Source organism: Lipophrys pholis, assembly GCF_963383615.2.
Source record: "Lipophrys pholis genome assembly, chromosome: 5".
In the NCBI taxonomy this organism is placed as follows: Eukaryota; Metazoa; Chordata; class Actinopteri; order Blenniiformes; family Blenniidae; genus Lipophrys; species Lipophrys pholis.
The window spans coordinates 14,293,561-14,318,604 of record NC_137628.1 but is presented as its reverse complement, the minus strand read 5'-3'; the positions used below and the strand labels follow the sequence as shown (position 1 = coordinate 14,318,604).

The following is a 25,044-nucleotide window of genomic DNA, read 5'->3' as shown; positions in this document are numbered from 1 at the left end:
AAAGGATTTTGATCGTTTGTTTCTTTTTGGCTTATCCTCACCGAGGCTGTGACAAGATACCACTAGCTGATTTGTAACCTATTTCTTTTGTCACTACCTGTATACTGAAGAATCCAGGCTCTTGTCATTGCACTCTTTGACCCTCCTGCTTTATGTAACGTGCGGAAAGACTGATTCCTCTGGCTACAGATTAAAAGCACTGCAAAACCAAGCCTTACAAAAAAAAGTGTCAAACTCACTTCATTTGCAACTTTGATGAAAAGATGTGAATTTATAGTTAATTTCATAAACAATCCTGAGCAGAAACAGACTCTTGAGAAACATATTCACTTGGCGGCCTACATCTCTCCTCGGCTGCGCCTGATGAAGTTTGTCCTCTCGTCCTCGTCTCCTCAACCCGCTCCAGTTTGATCCAGCTCATTGTTTTCCCATAAGTCCATCCGTCTCAGGGCCGCCGTCACTGTCACTATTGATTATCTCAGGCTGCAAAGGAACAACTGCGCCAATAAAAGCCTGAGGGCTTTAAACTGGGGGCAGTGAACATTGATTGTGGAGAGATGAGGACAAACTGAAATGTGTATGTGTGTAGATTAGAAATGGACAGAAACTTACATTTCAATGAAATCACGCATAATTAAAGTAGTGATTTATTTCTGTGGAGCTACAGGCTTGAGTTTGGCTATTGTCTCGTTATCTGTGCTTTATAAGTTAAATACTCATCATCCGATTTGTTATTGTCACATGAACGTCAACACCTCACCTCCACTGTTACACACAGCATAACCACTGTACATCAACACTTGTTATTTTCCTCAACATGAGCTTTTTTTTTTTCTTCCAACAGTGGTCACAGGCTAAGTTAGTGAAAACCTGCACTCAGGGACATGTTACCAAAAGATCATCAAAGGTATTACAGCTGGGGTACAAAAACATATCCCGGTCAGTTAATGACTTGAAAATACTCATAATACACATCTTAGAAATTCATGAGATTTTTGAGACATCGCCAAACCCCAAACATAGTTGTACTGTGCATGAAATAAATAAGAGTAAATGTGATCGAAAGGGGACTCACAAAATCTCTGGTTAAGTTTGGAACGTCCAACAATGTAATAATGGCCTACACTATAATACCTGACAATGATGGCCATACTATGTTGGCCATTTTAAATGTAATGAACCCAATTATGTTTTAATTTTGGACATTTAAATGTATTAAAGCCGATGATGTTCTAATCTGGTCTATTTTGAATATAAAGCTAATAATGTAGTAACTTGCTAAGATTGTAATAGACTAATTGTCTTAGTAAGATTTTGCTATTAATGGAATAAGTTATTACATTAAGGAATAGCCTTAAAAAAATAATTTTTAAATGTAATAAGCTTCGCCAATAATTTGATTATACATAAATAATACTGCAGTTCATGGAAACAAAAGTTTGTTTTTCAGTTTTGCGCAGTTTTCTTATCATTATACCCGTACATTCAATTAATCATTCAATTAGTCTGTCAATCGATCAATCAATCAATTGTTTAGCAATTTTATACAATAAAATGCAGTCTGAAGTGTTTCGTTTTTAAATACAAAGTAAAAACGGAGTGAAACCACCCCTTACCGCACGCACTGACGCATTGATGGACTGTTATTATATGACATTATTGTCTTTATTACATTTAAAACAGCCACATATATTACGTTTCTGGCAATTATTACATTACTGGTTGTTATAAGGGCCTTTCCATATAAAGTTTGCATGTTTTCCCCGTGCATATCTAAATTTTCTTTGGGTGATCTTGTTTTCCCTCAACAGTCCAGAAGCATCTGTTCCATTTAAATTGTTGCATTTGAATGTGTGCGTGCGTGCGTGTGTGTGTCTGTGTGTGGTATGAAAGCTGGATGTGTAGTGAGACCCTCTGTAGGTAGAACCCACCAGGCTCTCTTCACATTCATCATCAGATTCCTCAAACGAAGACTTTCATACATGAAGAGACTTAATGAACTTTAATGTCTCTAACAATGTAACATTGAGCTAAAATAGGTCAAATAGGTCACACAGTCGACTGAAACAGGAAACGCTGGAAATATTCATCATCCTGATATGTTTTGCTTTATCTGCTGTAGCAGTTAAATGGTTTAGTCTTAAAATGCAGTTTTTATTCTGGAAAATTTAAAATCCTATATGAAATGCTTCATGGTGATTGAAGCACTTCAAAAGTAGAGTGCCGGATTTTCTAGATCCTCTCTGGACCTCAAGGCTTTAAGCGCTCATTGTCACGATGCTATATCAGGAAAGTTCTACTTTTCCACAAACTCTGATTTAGCATCTGCCACCGAGGAGTCTGCTGGATAATATTAGATCTGATGGGTTTAATTGCAGTGCCAGATCTCAAGATGAGAAGGGAATAAGAAAGACAGAGGGTGAGTGGAGGGAGGTGGGGGAGGATGTGTGATGGGTGTGCGGACAGAAAAGAAATCTTGGAAAAGACATAGATCTAAAAACGGCAGCTTTTTCAGTGTAAAGAAGTAACGTAAATGCCTCAATGTGACATTATATGTTTGATATTCACCTGCGCCCACATTTTCCATCCCTGCTATTGTCTGACTTTATCATTTTTGACACATTGATGATGCATACCGTGATATATCTATAGTCTTCAGCTGAACAAGGCTGCAGCAGGTGAAGAGAGGTGAGTGGAAACACGAGCAAACGGGTGAGTTTGTGTCCGATTGAGTGAGTTATCATTCAGCAGAGTGAATGGGACCGAGAGGCCTGGATAGTTTGAGTGCCATTAAGACTGTGCTAAATTTGATTTAACACCCGTGCTGGATGGCTTTGGATGGATTGTCGGGGCCTGATTTAGAGCGTTAGCTCTCCGCGCTGTGCTTCATCAGTTCTGACTGGAGTGAGCGGTAATTCGTCCACATTGTTATGGAGGGAGCGTTTGGGGCACCAAAAATGTGCCAATGGATAGTGAGACAAACTTCAACAAGTCAGTGAATCTGCTTTCATGCTGCTGAGAACTGTGATAGTCTCCAGTTAGGAAGGTCCGAGTTCAAGGTTCAGTAAAAAACATGGGACTCTCCTGCAGCCACATTATTGCTGATCGGTCCAATCATTTCTTAACTTTCATCTAAACTTCAGCTGCTGCTTCTGATCTTCTCCCTCCCACTTTCCCACTTAAATTTGCTGTTGTGGTTAAACAAATATACTTTTCTGAGTCGGAAATTGGACCTTTCCCACTTCCCAGGTGCTCATAAAGAGACAGTTAGGTGTTTGTTGATGGATGAGAGGCGAAGGCCTCGTTCACACTGCAGGGAAATGCGACCCAATTCAGATTTTTTACTCACAAGTGACCCATATCCGCGCCATTCTGATTTTTTCACACCAGACCCAGGCCTCATTCGTATGTCGTACCAATTTGGATATTTTTCTGCATGCGACTGTTTCGTCATTGACATGTGAATGATGTCACGGATAAGCGCTGGACGAAGCGGCTCCAGCAAATTGTTCAAAGCCGTTTAAAGCTGTGCCGTCTTGTTTCCTTATTCTCCTTCTTATTTTCTTCGTCATGTTGTCTACATTTTGTCGGCCGTATTTAACAGCCACTTGAAAATGGATCTACACAGGCTGCCCAGCATTGCCAGATATGGCGAGTATCCCCCAATTGGGGGAGCCAAACTCTCTGACCTTTAAACTTGAATTATTTTGTGCCTTTGCATATTCATTATTACACATATAGTATTTTTGCTCCATTCTTAAATTTCTTCTTGACATCATTTCATTAACAAGATATGTCCATCTCTGCAGGAAAAATCTTCATGGGGAACAAACAGGAGATCGCCGAGAGCAGAATCCCGGAACTCAACACTTACATGAAGGTAAACGCATTTCATTTTATTTTTATTCTCGGTATTCTTTCCTTTCTCTCTTTACGTGTTCAGGATGGGATTCTTGGCAAGCTCGTAGCCTTGCGCGGGAGCCCACAGCTGGGTGGGCTGAGCGCTGCTGTAGGTGGAGAAGTACTGACTCGGATATTTCAGCAGCAGTTTGCAGATGGAGCTCCACGTGTAGGCGGTGCTGCTCTCTTCTCTTTGCTCTGCCCCGTGCCCACATCACGTCTGACTGACTGTAGTTGTGGGACTTTTGACATGTTTCACTGTTGCTGCATCGCTGAAAACACGATCGGGTTCTCTCTCTCTCTCTCTCTCTCTCTCTCTCTCTCTCTCTCTCTCTCTCTCTCTCTCTCTCTCTCTCTCTCTCTCTCTCTCTCACTCTCTCTCTCTCTCTCTCTCTCCCACTCACTCACTTCTCTTTCATGCAACCTACGTGGCTCTCACTTTGCCACACTCTCTCGCCTTCGCCCGCCTTGCACTTGTAATGCTTCTCGCTTCGTCTCCTCCCATTTGATCCGCTCTCCTTTACCTCAGTGATGTCTTCCAGTCATCCACCCTGACTTCCCTCTCCTTTACCTCTCCTCCTGCTCTGCCCGTCCTTCAAATGCCCTTAATTTCCACTCCTTTCTTCCCAGAGATTGCTGGGTCTGCCCACATGGCTGCTGCTCGACGACAATCTCAGGATGTTTTTCTACCAGAGCGACCAGGACAGCCAGCACCATCCACGAGCCCTCAGGCGTCTCCGCCCTCGCACCCGCAAAGTGTAAGCCCCGCTGCATCGCTCCCCTCAACAGCCAAACACAGCAACCACAGACGTCAACATGGAAAAGTAATTTCCACATGACGTGAGGGGGAAAACTCCGGAAAAGGAGAGACATCTTTGATTATTCAGACTGTTTGTAGCTGCAAAGGTGATCACTTTACTTCAGCCATGGGGATTTGATTGCATGCCACAAGTTAATGGGCAGATATTTCCCTAGAGGAAAAACAACAACCCCAAAAACCACTTTGATTACCAGGTACAAGTAAAACCGCTTCATTCATCTGTTAAAAAATATTATACAATGAATAGAATTATCAATCTATTAGCATTTTTGTAGCAGCCTTTTCTGTTTAGAGATCTGTACGATGAAACAGCAGACCAGCTTCCTTCCTGGGCGACTGACCAGTCGCTCTTTTAGAAAATTGGCTTGTCGAGTTCATGAGAATTTTGAGACTCACTTTGGAGAGAGAATGTTTTAAAAGATCAACACGACTTTGTTTTTTTTTTCCCCATTAAGTGCTTTTTTTGTTTGCATTATAAGTGATAGTGTTAAGTGAGTGAAAAATTTCTTTTAGAAACACACCGTGACTGCAAAACAACAGATATCAGAAAAACATATTAAACACTAACTTGTCTACAGTGAGATCATCTCATGGTGGGGAATTAGGCCCCTGTTTACAGGAAAATGCTTTCAAGAGAAAATGGAAAACTTTTGTAGTATTTTGGGTTCCTGTTTACGCGACAACATTGCTGAGTCACTGAAAACGCAACTTTTTGAAAACGGTCCAACCCTGTTCCTGTGGAAATGCATTTAACGCTGCTACTGTGGCCTCCAGAGTGTCATGACTCCCATTCCATCTCCTCAGACTTGATAGTTTTAGTTGAGTCCCCCTTAATGACAATCCAACTATTTTGTCTGTCCATACGAATGTCTGTCCGTGTACTTCCATGGTTGCTGTTTATAGCGTGTCGTTCTCCACGTGCATGTGTGTGGGATTTCTTTAGAAACACAACCAACAGCAACAGCTCGTGGCCCAACATGCAAATGGCATTGTTTTCAAAACATTCCAGTGTAAACGCAAAACCTTCCTGAAATGAAAAGGCAAAAACAATGCATTTTCACTTGAAATGTTGTTAGGGCCTTTGTGTCTTAATCCCACTAGTCTGTTTGGCAACTTAATCAGCAATTATTTCCCCCCAGTAATATTTGTATTTCAATCGATTAGAATAGAATAGAAATATCTTTTGAAGGTATTAGAAACTTAGGAGCAATCTAACGAGTATACAGACCCTAAATTATTGTATCATATAGGTATCTTAATCTTAATAATATTTAATCATACTCCTGCATGAGTATCAGATAGGAACCCCTCTCCTGTCTTTTAATAAAATATCTTATGTAAAAGCTTCTGGAGGATGTATGTGTTGCTGTTATCTCTGGAAACCGATCACTGAAAGTCGCGTATGCTCTGAATTAATTTGCAGGGAAAGGAAATTGAATGGATACCAGTATGTAGATTTCTGGTATTCTGATTTAGGTGTTGCTGCAGTGTTTTTGGTTTTGCATGATTGCAAAACACGAGTGGAGAATAATGTTGGAGTAGAAGTAGTGTGAAGGAGGAGGGATGGCTATCTTTGTCTCTGCTTCAAACTTGGCTCAGACCCACAAATTGTTCAGTGTTCACTCCAAGAAGTGTAGCGTGTGTGTGTGTGTGTGTGTGTGTGTGTGTGTGTGTGTGTGTGTGTGTGTGTGTGTGTGTGTGTGTGTGTGTGTGTGTGTGTGTGTGTGTGTGTGTGTGTGTGTGTGTGTGTGTAGGAGTTCAGCTGACCACACCAACACTCCGCATGTGATTTTTTTGCTTATGCAAGCATTTACACCCTCCAGAGCTCCACACAATGAGGACTCAAGCCTTCAGTGAAGTATGAACTAGTGAAGAGGTCAACCTTCAAGGTCGTCAAGGGTTTCGACATTGAATTTAAATCACCTTAATGTCTGGATTGCCTGCGTTGTCTTAGAAATGTGTCTTAAAATACTGGGCCATCTTCATCGTTCTTTTATCTTTGATTACTGATCTCCACAGAACAATTGCTTTAGATCATATTTACTTCCATGATCTTTTCCTTGATCTTTTTCTAATAAATATAGAGTGCTAGGATCCATCTTCACTCTCCAATCAGCTGGCTAAATCTTCGCAATGACAAATCTGAATGTTGTGGTTTCACAACAAACTAGAACTCAGTGCTCCTATAAGCAATATTCTTGAGTTTGTTCCCATTCAGAGCCATAATATGCCACATGACATTACCCATATCTCTCTTTTTATTCAGTTTTCTGCATTCCTGCTTCTCTGATGTCATAAATGATCCACCCAACACATACTGCAGAGACTGATGAAGTCTATCAACTCGTTTGACTTCCCTGGAAACAAGATCGTTGACCCTCAACTTGAAAAACATCCTGCTTGAGTCTTTGTTTCCAGCTCAGAAGCAAGACAATCCTCTGAACTGATCGTCATCATAACTGAGCATAAAAGCTAAAAAATTGCTCTCTGAAGAAGAAAAGCACTATCAAGCTTGATGAAACAAAATGACTGATTTTACACCGGCCACAACTTCAAGGTCCACAGTGAAATGCAATCCAGCCATTTCCCTACTTTCTGTTGTGGGTTCAAACACAACAAATATCACAGGAATATGGTAACAATTTCTGAAGCTCAGCCATTGTGTGGTGCTACTTTTGATTTTACTTGCAGAAGTGAAATGCATTGTGCTCAGCTTCTTAATAAAGGTTAGAAGTCAGGGTAAAGCATTGCCGTCCTTGTATTCTCTCTGGAAGTTGTTTACACGGCTCCTCTTTCAATGCACGTTAGAAATGTACTTTTTAGATGTCAGTAAATGTACAGACTATCAACTGAAAATGACTCAAGCCGTAGCAGGAAACGCTTTTCCATGTCTTAAACATTGACAAAACTATTATAAGTAAGTCTCCTAATTCCAAAAAGTTTAAATTGGTGAGTGGCTGGTGGCCAAAACCTAGACTAGATTAGCCTGAAGACGTTATCTGGGCAATGAGCTGGAAGTGACGGTAAGAGCGGCTGCCATGTAAAATCACAGAAATGTATGTAGACAGTTGTTATTCAGCCGGTAACTAAATATCTTTCACATGAGTCACTGTTATGCCTGAATGATGCAGCTGATACCGCTTATTTCAACGCAACTTATTTTACACAGCTCCAGTGTAATATCTTCAATTTGTAATTTTCTGTTAATGCGTACAATTAAAGGAATATTGATTTTGGTATGTCTTTCAAACCGTATACTTATAGCATTATCAAAGATGGCAGGACCCAAAGATGCCCGGACTCAATGGTCTACATGTTTTGAATGTCAATCTGCTAAATCACAACAAAGTAGATCACAATACGCTATAAACAATAACAATGGCGACGTTTGTTTGAACAGAGGACCAAGTTGGATTGCTATTCTGGGCGAGTCTGCCGTCGTTCTATTAGAACTATTTACTACAGCTATGGTATTAGCGCATTAGCAGCATGGATAGGGACCGTCTTCAAAAGGTTCCACCTTGGGAGTTGTTTTCAAACAGGGTGTGTTTTCAGTATCTCTGAGCACTGTTGTCGTGTACGCAGGCCCACAAAATGAAACAATGTTCTATATTCACTTCAAAATGTTGTGAAAAAGGGCCCTGAAACAAGATTGAGAAGCACCACCATAGTGCATCCTAGTGCCAGGTGTTCTTCAGGTAAAATACTGATACTGATACTTGATATAAAGATATATCAGTATTGAATCGGATCATCCTTCATTCTTCACCTGTATCAATGAGCCTTAGCCAACCATGACTGTGTCATGGTTCACCGTCTTTCCTTTGGCCACTTTCAATAGATTCTGACCTCGACAAACCTCACAAGAGGTGGAAGTTTTGAAGATGCACTTGCCCAGTTGTCACCATATCACAAATCTTTGTGTTTTTTACTTCTAAAACATCAACTTTGAGAACAGAATGTTCCCTTTCAGCCTAATATATCCTAGCCACAAACAGGTGCCATGGAGTTATTCACTCCATCTATAGGGAAGTCCACACTCGCCCATGCAGAATAACTATTTCCATGAGAAGGAGAAGTGTTTTCGAGCGTTTTGAAAAGGTCTTTCTCCCGTTTCCACAGAAAGTCCCGTTTTTTAAAAGTCCCACCTTAGGAGCTGTTTTCAGAAGGTTGTGTTTTCAGCGGCTCTGAGCACCATTGTCGTGTAAACGGACATCCAAACAGCAATGAAAGTTTTGTGTATTCACTTGAAAACATTGTCGTCTAAACAGGGTCTTATATTCTTAGAACTTTGTACCTAATTAGACACATGCAATCCTAAAAAAAACTAGGTGTGTCAACGTTCCGAATAATTAGTTTTAAAAACTTAAGCAGCTTGTTGCTTTTCTCGTGGGTGTAATTGTGTGACAGAGAATCAGGACAAGCAGCATCTGGGTCAGCAGTCGCCTTCCAGCCAATGATCGGGTATTACGGCTGCCATGAGTCATGACTTCCCGTTGATAAGTTCCGCCTGAGTGCCTTTCATCTTGTTCTGATGAAGATAAGGGGAAAATATTTCTCCCTCACAGTAATGAATGGATGAACCTGAGCAGCGGCGATGCTGCAGTGGAGGGAGAATGCATAAATGTGAGAAAAATCCGTAGAGGCTTATTACCCTTTTTTATGGTCTAGTTCCTCATTCATAATGGCTATTCTGATTGGCCCATTTCCTCAAGGCCAGGTTGCACTGGCAGGGGATGTGGTAAAGAGGTAGTCTCCCAACAGGAAATTATGCAAAGTTAAACTCTCAATACTTCCCCTCCTCTCGTTTCTGACATGTGTGGATTAGTTGTGGGTTGGAAAAGGTGACATTTGTCATTGATTTTCATTTTTGCTTTGTTTTAGATACCAGCCGTCACATGGTCGTCTCATAGTCAGACAAATTAATTCAGAGCAGTTTTTATTGAAGTCTAACCCTCCAGATCTCAAGCAGTTTCTGGTCGATTTTTGCTTCGGTCACATTTTTACTCAGTGTGGTCTCGCTTCACGCTTCTCCTACACCTCTATAGATTCAGAATGGCTATAGAGCAATGTGACGCAATTATGTCTTCATGCAGTGTAACAAAATTTAAATGCAATAAACCATTCAATCAAGAAAAACGAACGTTGCCATTTTCTAAAAGAAAACCTGAATAACTGTATTTCAAGGTGCACACAATCTTGAGATCAAAGAAAAACACAATTGTGAACTATTTACATTATTGCAAGATTGTTTGGATTGTCATTGTTAACAAAATTGTTAAGTTTGCCCTTGAATAAGTTCTCAAGGCATCAGAGAAAGCGTCATTTTACACCTGCAATACAATGTTGTAGGAAGAAAATTCAAAGATCTATTTTTTGACAGGGTTGCTGAAATCAGTAACATGTATATAATTACTTGTTTTTACAGGATTTGGCTCAAGCAAACTGTTTATTTTCTGCACATGTTCAAAGAAGATATTATAGTCAGAGCAACATTGAATAATTTCTGCAAATTCTATAATTATCTGAATACTGTAATATCCACTCTTTCCGAGTGAGTAAATAAATAAAGACTCTGCTCAGTACATCGTCTTTGTGATTGCCACTTATGCCAGTCTGAAGTTTGTTTTTTAAGGTAAGTCGTCAGAAAAGAAAAAAAGATTTATAAGCAAATCAAAATTTAAAAATGATTTATCATGGGAAAATTTCCTTTTTTATAATTACATAAAAGCTCACAAGATACATACATGGGGGTCAAACTTCCAACTTGAGAAATTGACCTATTCGCATGCTTTTAACATATATACCTCAATTCATCATTTGTTTTGTTTGTATAACAAGAGCTGGACAAATTGTTTTCTCCAGGCTGCTTGATGGCAATAATTCATTGGATAAAAGCAATGCTTTTTTCATGCATTCTTCAATTTGACTGCAATTTGACTATAAGCGTCACAGTAAACTTTATAATCTGAGGGAGTGAATCTTTCAAGCACATCCATGAAAAAAGCCCTGGAAGAGCAGCAGCCACATCACTCTCAGCCTGCACTCAGAGTTTGAGTCTACCTCAACACACATGGATGAAAATCTTCTAGGTTTTGGTTTTGATCCTCTGGTGTTGACTTGAATGGATCATTTTGACTCATGGGCATCAACAAATTCAAACGTTATCGCGTTGACCGGGCTTTGGCTCAGGGGTCTCCTGAGGTCTTACTCCCCCCCCGGGTCTCGGCCTGTTACGTTCATTTGGTAATCTGCCCATGGGCACTGAGTGTGTGATCCATCGTTACAAATTCATGAAGAAAGTTCACATCTTCTGTGCTTAAAATGGTATCAGATTGATTGATACGTTCACCTCTGAAGAAAAGTACAAGGTTTGATGAATAAAAGATCTCCCATGCACATGTTTCACAGCTGATGTGGATGAAAAAGTGTAATAAAATGGAAATGTATCCCTTCATAGGAGGGATTTTTCCTCTCGAGTTGAATATGTGAGTTCTACTGAAAAGTCACAAAAGAGTTTCAACCGTCGCAGTTGTCTTTCCCGAAGTGTTTGGATAAAGGACAGACTGACATTACTGTTTGTTGAATATGATCGGGCTGAAAAACGTTCACTGAGGCCCCGCTCACACAATATTTTCAAATGAAATACTGTAGATACATTTCTGTTGCAGTTTGCTGGTCCGTTTATACAGAAACTCGGAGCCACTGAATCGGGGAAAACACAACCTTTTGAAAAGGCTGCTGCTGTGCATGTCCACCACAGCTGCACTAAATAGTACTACTAATTCTGCACATGCGTTTGTCGATGGACAATACCAGCAGTATTTACCTCCAGAGTGTCATGACTCCCAGGACATATTCTCCTGGAACTGTGTAGATTACGAATTGATAGTCACCTGCAATACAACTTAGTCGTCATCTATTTGTGTACTCACAATTGTTACTGTTTATGGCGTATTATCTGCGCAAATGTGTGTGTGGCTTCAACAGCACCCACTAGTGGTCTGACAGGAAGACTTCAGTGTTTCTCCCTTTTCAGTGTGAATGGCAGAGGTTCATGTATTCATTTAGAAACAGGGTGCAATGTGCAGGGAGGGATAAGAAGATATCAACCCCCCTTCGTTTTCATGATCTCTTTTTATATCAACTAATGTCATGTATAACGTGCAGTTACAAAACAATAATTCAGACTTCAAAATCAACATCTGATGTATTTCGATTGTGCTACTGGTCCCACTAATGTCCACTGTTTCTTTTCTCTCTGTAGGAAAACAGTGAAATCCCCAAAGACGGACCTCTTTTCCTCTCCCAGGGCCGAGGTGCGTGCACTTCTTTTTGTTGTTGTTGCTTTGGTTACAATCGCCATGGCCACCCACAGAGCAACAACCGCTTATTCAAACAACCACGCACAATGCACTGCATCACCCCGAGAAACACCACATGACTGCATCGCATGACACGCACAACTTTTCTCTGACACGGACACTCAAAGATCCAGCAAACAGACACTTTGATTAATGTGATAATCAATGCCGATGATCATTTGGAGTCACATTGCACTGCATTTTTCTTTTTTTTCGGTGACTATTTTAATAGTTCCTGCCTTGCTTTCACTTCTTTTCCTGATTTTGGTATTTATTTCTCCTCCCTCTTTGCCCGTATCCTCCTCTCCCCTTCTTGAATATCACTCATGTTTTATCCTTATCGTCTCTTCTTAATCCACCTTACTCAACTCTTTCCAAGGTTGTAACTATCTTTCATTCCTTCTTTCTGCTCATCTCTTCTTCGCCACATCCACTTATTGTTATTCTATTCACAGCCTGTGCGTTGAAAAATGGGAGCAAAAGAGATTCTCTTTACATTCTGGAGTGGTTTAAAGGTTGGAGTCGCAGGTGGAGTTTGAATGCAGGTGAAGATGTGGTCCGACAATGATGTGACCTTCCAATTAAAACCTTCTATCGAGACGAGAAATAGCCTTTTTATTTGCACGGTCAGCACAGTTCTGCCCTGATGTTTGTCATGAATACATAATGGAAGCCTGTACTGAGAAATTCCAGACACGACCGGTGAGTGTCATTCCCAGATTTTTGGCTGATACTGAAATTCAACCTTTCTATTTATCATAAATATATCTTTATTGCTATACCTTGTGGCCACATGGTTGGAGTCACAATCCCAAAAGTCAGTTAAATTATGAAAAGCAACAAAATCACAGGTGGTATAAATTAGAGGCAAGAGAAAGAGCGCAGTTATCTAGAAAACCAAAGACATTTACTTCAATGTTTGTATTTCTGGTGCAAAAATAGAGCTGACAACCACTCTGATGAAATCTTGTGGAGAAACTACTTCCTCTTAGAAAATTGCTTGAACTGTCTCTCACTGTCCTCATGTCGCAGGAATGATCGTCCTCTCGAACCAAAAAGTTATTCTCACCAAGACGACATGAGAACCCAAACGTGCACAAGCTCAGCAGTTGCAGCAAATGTTATTTTCAAACTCATTCAAGTTTGTCTAGTTAGGTCTGTGTTGAGTCACAGCTGGACTGATGGATAGCAGCCTGTCCACTACAGCTGTTCTCTTTTTTCACATTGTTAAACACATTTTTATCTGTGTGTGTATTGTTTGTGTGGATTCATCAATTACTGCATTTTCCAAACTCTACGTCCAACTTTATTTTGCTGTCATGTGACTTATATTAAAAAGTGATTTATCTATCAAACATTCCGGTACGTACCATTTGGCACCATTAGATGTCACTATATGACAGCGGAAAACTGCTACAGTACCAACGAAAAACTTTATTCACTCCTGTTTGACTGATGAAATAAGTAAAATGTTGCTGAAAGGAAACTATTCACGGCAGAATTTAAGCTAACAACTTATAATATATGCATTAAAAAAACAGAAACAGAGCAGCAGGAAGAGTTTGTACTGGTTGAGAAGCGTGTGATGGACTGGAGTAAAGCAGAGAAACTGTTACCGTGATGAAGAAAAGAAGGCTAATCCTGGGCCAGAGCTGAGGAACTCATTCACAGAAAGTTCATGGAACTGAAGCTGCTGGACTGTGCATGGAAAAATAATAGAGACTTGTGTTTTTTTCCTCTTCTTTTTGCATTTTTTTTTAATAATATTGAGCAGTGACTTTTAGTCTGGAAAATACAATATATTGTTTTAAAACATGTGGAAGGAGATTTCATTCAAATTTTTCAGAAATCTGTGTTTTATGAAGGATTTTTATGCATCATTATGTGACAGGTAAATAAGACCTCAGCAATGTAATACTTTATTTTTCTTAAATTTAATGAATGTCAAATAAAAACTTTCAAAGCTGCAATTTTCCTTTTGATAGTAGGAGTTGTTTGGGTATGACTTAAAGTCAGCTGTAAGTGCCTCAGTTTGGATTTTTGAGTTGTAGCGTGTTAATCGCTGCTGCTGTCCTGTGTGTGTTGCTCACCAGTGGTTCATGACCCCCCTGAAGACGGCTCAGGAGGTCAAGGTTATAGTTTTCTACATGTTATAGAAAACTAGAGTGACACATTTTCCAGAGCAGACTTTTATTTGAAAGGCTTTTGTATATTACTGAAAGTCGGAAACCTTTTTTGAAACCTTTGGTTTCACTAAAGATCTTTTGGGGGGCTCCCCATGAAAAAAACTAAAGGTTGGGAACCACTTCTCTCAATGAAACCAGAGTGTATAAACTCGCAGTGAGTATTTTTGTTCCTTCAGGATAGGTAAATGCTGAAGATTGTAAATAAATTACAAGTTTTATCAATATTTGGCATCAAAGTTACCCTTTGAATTCTACCCTCTTGCTTCTTCTTTCTGAATATACAGTGATGCAAACACTATATTGTTTCATAAGAAGTCCAAAGTCAAATTATTCTTCTTTGATATGAAATTCGACAAATTTGAAATGCCTTTGTAAATCAAGCTGTATTCGTCCTTGATTTTGTTTTACCATCTTTTAAACAGTGATATTTCCATAGACTAGAGAGAAGGTGAAATGTCCAGGAAAACAGCAGCTATTGGTGAGTCAGGTGGCGGGTAAAACGTTATTATACAACTTTTTCTGTTGTAACCAAAGTAGTCAAGAATTAACATTGTTCTTGTTATTACGTAGCTCGTAAACCGAATACATATGTTCTTTAATGTAGTTGAACTCAGATTTACGTGATGGTTCTGAGGAACAGTTTGTTTGGGGGGTTTGCGGTTCTCGGGTATGTTAGAGGTCTGCAGGTGAAGTGTTTCTGTTTATCCATGTGGTTGTAGAAGTGTGTGCACTTGGAAAAGCATTTCACTTTGCTCTAGACTTGCTCCACACACACACACACACACACACACACACACACACACACACACACACACACACACACACACACACACACACACACACACACACACACACACACACACACACACACACACACACACACACACACCTCAGTGGTCTTTTACTGCCAAACTGAGAGCAACAACTTCATTTTACTCGCTCTCGCTTTTCCTCCCCATCTCCCACTTGGGAGTAAAACACTGCTATACTCTACTGTCAGCCTACTCAACATTTATTTTAGCTCTCTCTCTCTCTTTTTCTCTGCGGGCAAGGAGAAATAGAAAGATGTGTGCGTGCGTACATGTGCTCCTCGGGACATTAAGGTGGCTGATAAACTCGTTGAACACACTGATCAATGGCTGCCTGGTGGATGAGAGGAGCGCTCAGGCGTTTGTCGCGGTGGAGATGGTACGAGCGTTTACCCTGCAGCACTTCATTCCACTTCACTTAGTATTAGCTCAGGCTTAGCCCCACACAGCACGATGACTAATGGTTGTTGGCTCGGGTGCCATGAGCTTCAAACAAGGTCAATGGGACAGGCTGCTCCTAGTTAGCATGACTTTACTGGTGCATAACCTGGAGGGGACGGCGTGTCTGACAGGAGGAATTATGGAAGCAGGAAGAGATAAAAGTAGACGAGGACAAAAACGGGACAGGATGTTGGAGTGGCAAAGAAGAAATCTACAGAGGTAGAAAATTGAAAAACAAAGCAGGTCCTAATCGACCGAGGCTTCACAGCGAGAGCCATTAAAGTCGAAATTAGATGCTGTTTTAGATAAAGGCTCGTCTCAGCGAGAAAAAAAAACTAACTAAAATTGAGGCACTTGTGGAGCTGATCCTTAACTGTAAGACGTATGTGTACGTCTCTCAGAAATGCAATTTTCACTATATCGTGAGATAAAATTGTGCTCAATGAAATAGTGCTCAATGAAATAGACTTGAGCTGTTTAAGTTTAACTCTGTAGATTTGAAGGTTACTGCCCCGTTTACATGACAGGGTTTATAAGTGAAAACAGAAAACTTTTGTCACATTTTCTGGGTCCACGACAACGGTGCTCAGAGCCACTGAAAATGCAACTTTTTGAAAACACTCAGAATCGGTCTCCATGGAAATGGGAAGGAAACGCAATTTTTCTGAAACGCTGCTACTGCGCGTGTATGCGCACCTCAACTGTAGTAGATAATTCCTCTGCACATGTGCATCTAAATTAACCGCATCTGTAGCCTCCAGTGTGTCATGACTCTGAAATAACAATGCAACTTCGTCTATCTATATGAATGTCTGTGTTCTGACTATGTGTGGTTTCTTTACAAAAACAACAAACAGCAGTCACCTATGGCCTGACATTTTAACGGCATAACTTTCATAATTTCTGTCATTTCTGTGTAAATGGAGGTGGAAGTTGTGACATAGATAGCTACAGTTGGGGAGGGCATGGTGCAATCAGCCGACTGGGTCAGGATGACAGAAGGGTTGGAGGGTGGGGATCAGTGTGGAAATAATGGAAGTAGGTGAAGATCCTCACAGTGTTTGACAGATCTCTGCACCCAATGTGAATGAGCTCGGGCTTGGGAAAGAGTATATCTTGCACAATTATGCAATTGCGGAGCCTCAAAATGTTCAATATTCATGCTGTTTTTGGTATGGAAGAGAAATGTTTCAAAGGGGCAAATGGTGCAATGTTAAGACATATTGAAAGCCATCTTGGATAATCGATCTGTACTCCCTGAAATTAGCTTATAAATTCTTGATTTATAGTAACAGAACTTGAACTTTGACTCATCTGCAGGAACACTAGACATAAGACATCCTCACAAATGCTTTATAGATGCCACTTCCAACATAGAGGAGGAAATGATTATCAGTGATTTGTCAGGAGCATCTTATAGGTTTATCCTCCAGTTTATTCTTGTGTATTGACTCAGGAACTTGAATGTACCACAACAGATTGATGAACAAACCTTAAAAAATACCCCTGTTAGAGTTAGACTACAGCAAAAATGTAGAAAGTAACCAACACAACATGCACCAGTGTATTCATAATTGCGTCGTTCATATCTCTTCACTTTTGTTTTTAGGCATGAAATGCTCATAACGTGATCTCATCACTCTGATTTACGTTCCCAGTAGCAGCAAGGAGTTTCCAAAAACAAACTGTCTTCAAATACAAGGAGATTAAAATAGTTTGTGGAGCATTGGAAGATGTCAAGTACTGTACGCTCAACAGAAGATACACAGAAACAATTCCTAATCTAAATAAGTGTATTATGTGCTGCAGAGGTAGAGGTTTTTCTTGCTTGAGTGCAATCGTAACGGAGCATTGGTCCTACAGTTAAGGGAGCTCTAATTTAGTCTAATGAGCAGAAAAATGAGGCCATGTTACTGGTGATGTAATTGCTTCTGCCACTGCTAAACGTACAGATAATTGTCCTAATGAGGTGTAATTCCAATGAGCAGAGAGTACGTGTTAATGTTTTCATCCAGCTAATGAGCACGAGAGAGGTACACAGTTTGACAGAAGGTTGAATATGAAGACGAAGACGTCCCATCTTTTTGATTAATGCTGTACAATGGACTCGATCAGAGCTAAATGGAGTGACAATAGTGACAAGCAGGAGTGTGTTGTGACCTACACACAAAAAGATGCATTCAGGAAATTGGCCATCTCCTTAAAAAAATACATGTTTATCAAACGTCTGGAGGAGACAAGAAGGGAGAGGGGGGAAAAAAAACCCTCTATTCTCATCTCCGCCTCCTCCCTATTGTCAGTGTGAGGAGCCGAGGGTTTAACTAGCTCATTAAGGCGGGGTCAGAGCGAGACTAATTGCAGCGGATGATTGCTCCTGTGGCTGTCTGAACCCAAGGGTTGTGTGGCTACTTTTAGAGAGCGCCCGGGGTGCGACACCACCAAACACCTGTCCTCCATAAACAGTGTGTACACACACACAGCAAGACGATACACACACACACGGATCTGTTTGACATTATGAGGAACTTTATGATCCGTGTTAAATCCAGACTCATTTAGGAAGCTATTGGGAGTAAAACTGGTGTAATTACAACTTTTATGATACGTTCCACTTTGCATGAATGTTGTCTTAAAATGGAAAGCAGGAGTGGCGGTACGGGTTCGACTCAAGAGTTTAGAAGCTATAAAACTCAGCAGTGAGATTGTAATATGAGCATATTTATTTGCCAGGCAATTATCTCTGTTGATTTAAAATTGCTGCCTCCATCTGGACCTCTAGCATTTATTCCATATTTTTCTGTCTATCCATCTTCTAAATAACCACACACACACACACACACACACACACACACACACACACACACACACACACACACACACACACACACACACACACACACACACACACACACACACACACACACACACACACACACACACACACACACACACACACACACACACACAGATTGACTTCATACGCATGTTATTAAACTATAAAAGGAAGCTGAATTATCCAGAGAAAACCCATGCATGTAGAGTGAAAAAAGTGTAGAGTAGTTTGCAAAATGGTCTAAAAACTGTTGATTGAAATTGTAATGTCATATTTACAACTAGTGCTTCAATATCCATGTGTTTGTACACTTTGCAGTTGGATCTATTAAGTCTTGTGGCAATAGCATCCATCACTTTTATCACAATAAGTCTCCCACAAACGATTTTCTGCCGCCGGTGTCATCACAGCCTTCACACCGTTCACAGACTCTACAAGACAATTTTAAGTAATCATTTTTGCAGACTTTACGAGCTCAATCTGCGCTGACTCAATGTGATTACGCAAGAGAAAAACGCCATAAGAATGTGCCATCCATTCAGGAAAAATAAAGGTGCCAAACATGGACAGAGTTCTCTTTACTACAGCAGTGATGCACATGCGCAGTAGCAGAATTTCAGAAAAGTTGCGTTCCCAACCATTTTCCACGGATCATGATTTAGAATATTTTCATAAAGTAAAGGACCTCAGAGCAGTTTACGAGAAGTTGCATTTTCTGTGGCTCCGAGCACTGTTGTCATGTAATCGGATGACAATTTAACAAATTTCTTTTTATTTGAAACTGTTTTGTAAACTGTGCTCTAGTCTTCTACTTCATGCAATTAAAAAAAAACAAAAACAAAACTTCAAAGAGTCCAACTGTGATCTGCCAAAAGTTTGATTGAAGTGTTTTTAACAATATTGTGCTATATAATGCACAAAGAGATGAAATGACTCGATGATAATTCTATCGTACAGAGGTCTAGAGATTAACAGACCAGTTGGAATCAGGAACCTTTTTTATAGTTTGTTCTGTTTGTGTTTATTTGTTTTTTCTGCACTGTGGCTTCCTCCAACAATCAATCAATGTATTGTGATTGTGTATGTTTCTGTGTTGACCTGTGATGAACTGTCATCCTGTTAAAAATGGTGACTTTGTGGAGATAAAAATGTAAAGATCTTCATCTCTTTTCATCTTTAACTCTGCACATAAGTAATAGAAAAATTATGTTTTTTATTCTTACTGTACTGTAAATGTAACAGTAACAGTCAGTTCATAGTTTTTTTTTACCATCGTGTTTCAGAAAATTGCCAGCTCGGCTCTGCTGAGAGGTGCTGGAGGCTCCAGATGAACTCCACTGACCTCCTCTTACAGTGAAACCCCTCAGGACTGCCCCCAGGACCAATATGATGTTTGTTCCCAGCCGCTGCTAAAAATCTAGAACACACTTATTATCAGCACGAATTTACATAAAGTCTGAAAGTTACACTCCCCGGTTCACCATCATCGTATTTTATTTAGCAGCTTTGAAAGAGGCACATGAGCACACCTGAAAGCAGGAATGCAGCTGTGTGGCTACTTCTCCCTAAAAGCATACTGGTGTGTTTTGATTGTGGGATGTTTGTGGTTATGTGTGGTAGGAATGGGCTTTATGGCTTTAAAATGGCAGATAATTTAGAGTGGGTTCAGTCTGACACACTCAGATTCACAATTACCTGCAATGTAGAGTCACCAATTATCCTTGAAAGCATGTTTTTTCAAAGTGGAAAGAAATTTGAAAACATACAAACTCTACACATATGCCCCCCCAAAGCCAACACTACAATCTATTATCAGTCTGTCTTGTCTCCAATTAATCAGCTAGTCATGTCAATTCAATGACAATTACATCAATTACATTTACATTAGACTTTTTTCGTGACTCAGTCTGAAAACTAAAGCATGTTTTTTGCTGTCAGGCCTACTTTTCTCTGCTTTATGTGCATAACTGCAGTCATTGTGTTCAGGGCTATGAGCTTTTCTAAACAGCCAGTGAGTAATGCTCAGAGCTGTCCTTGAACGCCCCTTGGATGGAGCACTCACTGCAAAATCATGCTGCATATGCTGGATGACACCAAAACATGGCTGAGACTCTCGGAGAGGATTTTTTTTAAAGGTTTAATAGATTGTCATTAGAGATGTGCGATATATTTCAGAGCAACAAGTGCAGCATACATATTTAAAAAGACTGAACTGCGTTCAGTCGAATGCATGTTAACATATTTGGCCAATCAGATGGAGTCTTACTGCACGAGATACCCGCCCATCAATACATGTGAGTGGATAAGGACATAAAGGCTCGGAATATTGATTTAGGGCAGGTCAGAGAGGGAGAGAGAACGTCCTGGGATGGACAGGAGCTGCTGCCCCTCTCTCTCCCTCTTTCTCTCTCTCTCTCTCTCTCTCTCTCTCTCTCTCTCTCTCTCTCTCTCTCTCTCTCTCTCTCTCTCTCTCCCTCTTGCTCTCTCCTCACTTCATGTTGTTTTCCTTCAATGGAGGGAAAATTCTGGGACTTGGTAGTTTTATAATTTAGAGCAGGGGTGGGCAATCCTGGTCCTCGAGTGCAGCAGCCCTGCATGTTTTCAATGTTTCCCTGCTCAAACACACCTGAGTTATCATGATGGGGCTCTGCAGATGTGAGGACACATTGAAAATATGCAGGGCTGCGGCCCTCGAGGACCAGGATTGCCCATCTATTGTGTCCAATTACTAATTAGAAACTGTCTTGTTATGTTTATAAGTGCAGTTGTTTCAGTTGATTTTACCTAAATGTGCCAAAAAGGGTTGTTTTTTTGGGGGGAGGGGCTTTTTACTTTAACTGCATGATCAGTCAGCTCCTACCACCAACTTCTTGGACTCCAGCAGTCAGGGCAAATTTTAGCTGGTTAAAACATTTGTGGGGACGTAAAAGAGGCCTGAGAGCAAAAAGGACTTAGGGACAAAAGCAGAAAGAAATAATAAAGCATGAAGAGATGAACAGAGATGGTGAGGGTCGGGAGATAGACTGATGAAAAGAGAAGGCGTTGCTTTGTCACATCATATTTGGTGTTTGTGTTGGAGATAGTAGCTTATCACCTCCAACACATTTTCACTTTATAAATTACCGCCAGCGGCGGGTCGATGCTTTAATAGAATTGTGCCTGGAATAATGCTTCCGAAATAGCAGATCTGAAGACTCGTACACACTCAAAGAGAGAGAGAGTGTGTCCTCGGGGTTGAGCTAATCTCAGTGGATTGTTAATCCAGCCAGCTCCCTCTTTCCCTAGATTCATTATTCTACCATCAGTCTCCCTCTCTCTCTCTGTCTCTCTCTCTCTATTTAGCACAGTTCACTTTATTCCTATTTAATAACCTTCCACATGTACAACTTTAAACTGCTGCCCACAGTGACTCAAATGTCTTGTTAAGTGTATTGCACCAATATTTTTTCAATCAATGTTTTACTGGTTTAATTGACTGATACACACAAGTAGATCGACTGTAATGTCCCTCATATTCTTCTTTTTCATTCTGTGAATATTTGGGGATTGTTATGATTAAGATTATTATGACCATGAATAACACAAACATTTACACAAACAACACTCATAAGCCAACAATACTTATTTTTAGCCACTTGGGGCAGTGTGAGTGGGGAGTCAGAATTCAGATGAACTCCTGGTTGGTCTCCAAAGTTAATTTGCCATCAGTTGAGTCATACATTAGAAACATAAAATATGATGTCTTTGGGTTACACCAGGCAAATAAAGGCATTCTCTTTGGGTTGAACCAGAAGCCAACAACACCCCAGTTTCCATGACTAAAAACATAAAGACATGTAACTTTTATTTTAATTGTTGCAAATGAATAACCGAAGTGCATGGCACACATTTGCTTAGTCCACCATTATACACCAAAAAGCTAATAATAGACTAAAAACAAGCTGCAACACATTTTTTAAAACCTTTTATAAACCTTTGCGCAATCTCAAATCGACCTGCACATTTTGACAGAACTTAGTTTGTCAAAGTAAATAAACAGCATGAAACTGTTAATATGGATTAGTGAGACTAATGTGACTGCTGCTATAATCTATTTAGCCAATTACCAATTTGCTTATTGCAGGATGAAAATATTTAGATGACAGATGCCCAAAATTTGAAATTACTAACTTGATTCCAGATCTTGATTTGGTTCCTATACCTACCTTGTAATTCAAGCTGAATGTTTCCCAGAAGGGTTGTTCTTATATATCTCGTGGAATTTCCATGCTCCACCTGTACATGCATCGTTTTCCCACTGCTCCACCAATTTTCTCCCAGAATCCGAAAACGCATGTACAAAGTCAATTGGTGACTCTAAATTATATCATAATTGAACAGATAACCTGTCCTGGGTGTAACCTGCCTATTTAGCTGCAGGATGCCACGAATCTAAATGGGATGACGCGGTACAGAAGATGGATGAAATGTAAGATGTCATTTTTCTCTTTATTTTAACTTCAATGGAAAACCCCGTCCAAAAAAATGTCTGCCATTCCCCTTTTGGACCTTTGTGTAGCCATGGAAACCGTGAGTTATTTCAGATGGCAGTCTGCAGTCTTGAGAGCATCTTACTTTCGCCATGTAATGCAAGAGTTTTGCAACAATACAACTGTAAGTTTATCTGGTATTGGAGTTTTGCTATAATTTTTCATCCAGCTCCAATGCTGTTTAACATAAACATCAGTGTGCTCCAATACATAAGTGACTAAATCGAGCCAGGTCTAAAAACAAAAGCAGTGGTTTCTAGACCTTTTCGATATTAAAAGTAAAGGTACATACTATGTTGTGTACACCTCGCTAGTCACACACAGTACGTTTGTAACTTAGTTCCTGTCTTAAGAAGTATTTGACATATTTGGTCATATTTGGTAAAAAGAAACTCTGGGATGATTGCCGAATTAGTTCAGTCGATCTGTAGCCATGTGGCCGTACGATCACTATCTGCAGTCACATTGAGTGCACACAAAGACAACGAGCTGTAAAGGGACCAAACATACGATGTTTCCATACATTGTTGTGGAAGGTACATTGCAGAAAATGACCCAGAGTTACAGAGCAGCTTTAGTTTTTTCACATCTCTTGGTCTTACATAAAAAAAAGGGTCATTGTGAGTGCTTTATAAACTATATCCAAGAACAAATTTTATTTGATAACCAATTGTCCACCTGAGACTGATGGACTGTCACACAAGAACAGTTTATTTGTTTCGCAGTCGTTTTGCACTGTTCAGGATTCACCCAGGTGGAAGTACAACTAATCTTACATCGTGAATTGGACAATAATCTGATTCTTTACTTGATGTTACCTTCACAAAACACAATTGTATAAAATGCTGATCATTTTCTGTGTGTCAAAATAGCAAAGTGGACTCAGATGTGTAAGATTGCAGTAGCATTTAGGGAATTACTCCGAAAGCCTTATACTGTTAAAACGCCTCCGTTGGTCTCTTCTTTTGTTTTTCTTACTTTGTGAGTTTTACAGATTTGAATTACATCAAAAGAATTTAACTGATGCCTGAACTCATGTATGGTTTTGACGAGTAATTATGCCTTCATCCTGAAGTGATCAATTGAGAAGTATTCATTTTCTAACCACCCCTAAAATACCTTCAGCAATTGTCATTGAAATTGCAGATGTTATATGTTGGTTAAAAATGTTGTCAGCCACTGAGCCGAGTCTCCAGTTTCGTCAAAAATCTTGATTCCTGCCACTTTAAGAGCTGAAAGTCCAGGTTTGTCTCGGCTGTTGTCACAGAGGTGATGTAAGAAAGCAGCAGCTGCTTCTGCACTCAAGGACTTTTGCACATTCACTAACTGCGAAACAGCCAGGACAAAGACAGCAGTGATGTATCAGCTTTCTGCAGCCCTGTACCAGTGCTTAACTTTGACTTTTCTTATCTCCTCCTACTCCTCCTATTCTACTTCTTCCTCCTCTTCTACCTCCTCTTCTTCACCTCCCTCCCACTGCTTTAACCGCTCCTGGTTCTTTTTTTGGTCTTGCTGCACCTCTCTGGTTCTCCAAACTCTCTCCGAGTTTAGCCGCCTCCTGAGCTGCCTGTGTTTAGTTCCAGCAGAACTGTGAACAGGCACTGTGTCCGGCTCTATGTGTGCGAAAGATTCTTGTTGCTCGAGTTTGCAGGTTGTTTTCCACATGAGTGTGTGAAACACTGTTTCGAGTGTCTTTGCACAAGGATAGAGATTGGTTAAAGCAGTAATGACTCCTCTGATGATTTCATTTTCGATGCACTGCTAATCATTAATGTAGGTGATCCAGCCTCTGCAAACACACACACACATGCACACACACAGACACACACACACACACACACACACACACACACACACACACACACACACACACACACACACACACACACACACACACACCCACACACACACACACACACACACACACACCTTTGCACTGCGCCTCCTCAGGCTGTGGGACTTTTCGACTTTTCCAACATCTCCGTGCCTACTCACACTCGCCTCGATGCACTAATAACCCACACAGCATGCATATATTGCATTCACATGCACACGTGTTGTGCAGAGAATCAGCCACACAAATATGGTCAAGCTCACACTGGATCTCAAATGTGATGATAAACTTGATTTGTCACTTGAATCGATGGAAGGAATTTGTTGCG

The 25,044-nt window shown here is 40.3% G+C and overlaps 2 protein-coding genes across 3 annotated transcripts in view; one reads left to right on the top strand and one right to left on the bottom strand.

Moving 5' to 3' along the window:
* The window catches only part of ncf4 (neutrophil cytosolic factor 4), a 50,391-nt gene that overhangs the window by 8,688 nt on the left and 16,659 nt on the right, over window positions 1–25,044 (top strand). The window contains exons 4-6 of the mRNA XM_080462931.1: window positions 3,810–3,880; window positions 4,531–4,658; window positions 11,988–12,039. Coding sequence (XP_080319057.1) covers window positions 3,810–3,880; window positions 4,531–4,658; window positions 11,988–12,039 — 251 coding nt within the window. The remainder of the gene's footprint in view (window positions 1–3,809; window positions 3,881–4,530; window positions 4,659–11,987; window positions 12,040–25,044) is intronic.
* The window catches only part of pvalb7 (parvalbumin 7), a 62,099-nt gene that overhangs the window by 35,589 nt on the left and 1,466 nt on the right, over window positions 1–25,044 (bottom strand). The window lies entirely within an intron of this gene.